A 1,401-nucleotide genomic window follows, 5' to 3' on the forward strand; every position below is an offset into this window, starting at 1 on the left:
ACTCCACAGCTTTCTTGTAGACCTCAACCGCTTTGTCCATGCAGCCCTCTAGCAGGTGGATCTTCCCCAGCATGACGTAGGTCACATCCTGCCTGTTCAGCTGGAGCGCATGGAGCAGCTGATCCTGGGCCTTGTGGAACTGCTTCAGATACATGTAGCACACGCCTAGGTTATGGAAGATCTCCCAATCTTTCTGGTTAAGTCTAGCAGCTTCATTGTATACTTCGATGGCTGCCTTATGTTTTCCTAAAAGAAATAGTGACCGTGCGACCTGCTTGAGGTTGTCTACGCTCTGAGGGCTGAGAATCGCACATGTCTGAAACAGCTCCAGGGATTCCTGGATCTTCCCTTCCAGGCGCAGTATCAGCGCTAGGACATAGATCGCATATTCACAGAGTCCGTGGGTTTCCTGAAGCTGTTCTTTGATAACAGCCTTGCACGCCTCATAATCCTTTCGGATGTAGTGCAGGTGGATCAGCCAGTTCAGCTTCTCGAAGGTGGGACCCTCAGGAGCTTTTTTCTTGCTGGCTTTCTGAGATTCAGCAGAGGCAGGAAACTGAGTTCTCATCGCCATCTTGACTCCGCCCACCACACTTACAATATTTAAATGGCAAGGAGGCTCAAGTTTCTGAGCTTCTCTTGTGCAATACTGCCCCTTCTCTAACTGGCCAATCTTATATATTTATTGCCCACCCCTCTTTCTCCAGCCAGATTAGATCTTTTCAACTTCCTTGAATATATCACATGTTTCAGCCTCCATGTCTGCACTGACTGTTTTCTCTACCTGACATCCATCACCCTCCACCTCCTTGGCTGGCTAATGCCTTTCACCTTTCTATACTTTGTTCATATCCACCGTGATCTTTCAGTCTCTTTCCTGGTACTTTCTCTTTCTGTTATTCCAAATAAAATTCATTATACTGAGCCCTAATAATTACTTTGTCTTCACTAAAGCCCCTTAACATCACAGACTATGATGGTGGTACCTCATTGCTTGCATAATGCTTACCACAGAGCAGATGCCCACATCTGCTCCACTTCGAGCAAGGCCCCCTTGGCCACAGCAAAGCCCAGGCTGGAGACAACGAGTTGATGGATGCTCCCATTGTTCTTGCCTCTGTGCGTCATTGTGCATCATGCCTCTGTGCAGAGCTTCTGGCTCTGCAACTCTTCATGAACGATACCTTTGCTATTAGTTCCTATTTCTGACCCTTCAGGTCTTGGTAGGTGAGTCTTCCTGCCTTGTGCCCCTGCCCTGCCCCTTTTCATTCCTTCATGGATCTGGTCCAGGCAGGCCCTCCTCCACTGACTGCTTTCCTGCCTGCCCAGTGCCTCCCCCTTTCCCTACACACAGATAGGGATGAGCCTTCTCTTAGCCCAGCTCTTCTATTTTAGTTTTTA

General features: G+C 48.5%; 1 protein-coding gene across 1 annotated transcript in view; it reads right to left on the bottom strand.

Annotated features, from left to right (window-relative positions):
• Positions 1-1,128, bottom strand: part of LOC101563306 (Bardet-Biedl syndrome 4 protein-like) — a 21,644-nt gene extending 20,516 nt beyond the window's left edge. Inside the window, exons 1-2 of the mRNA XM_012514529.2 lie at positions 1,010-1,128; positions 3-593 (exon numbers count right to left, since the gene is read on the bottom strand). Of these exons, the coding sequence (XP_012369983.2) occupies positions 3-593; positions 1,010-1,128 (710 nt within the window). The remainder of the gene's footprint in view (positions 1-2; positions 594-1,009) is intronic.
• Positions 1,129-1,401: the final 273 nt, after the last annotated feature.

Source organism: Octodon degus, unplaced genomic scaffold, assembly GCF_000260255.1.
Source record: "Octodon degus isolate 3935 unplaced genomic scaffold, OctDeg1.0 scaffold00003, whole genome shotgun sequence".
Classification (NCBI taxonomy): Eukaryota; Metazoa; Chordata; class Mammalia; order Rodentia; family Octodontidae; genus Octodon; species Octodon degus.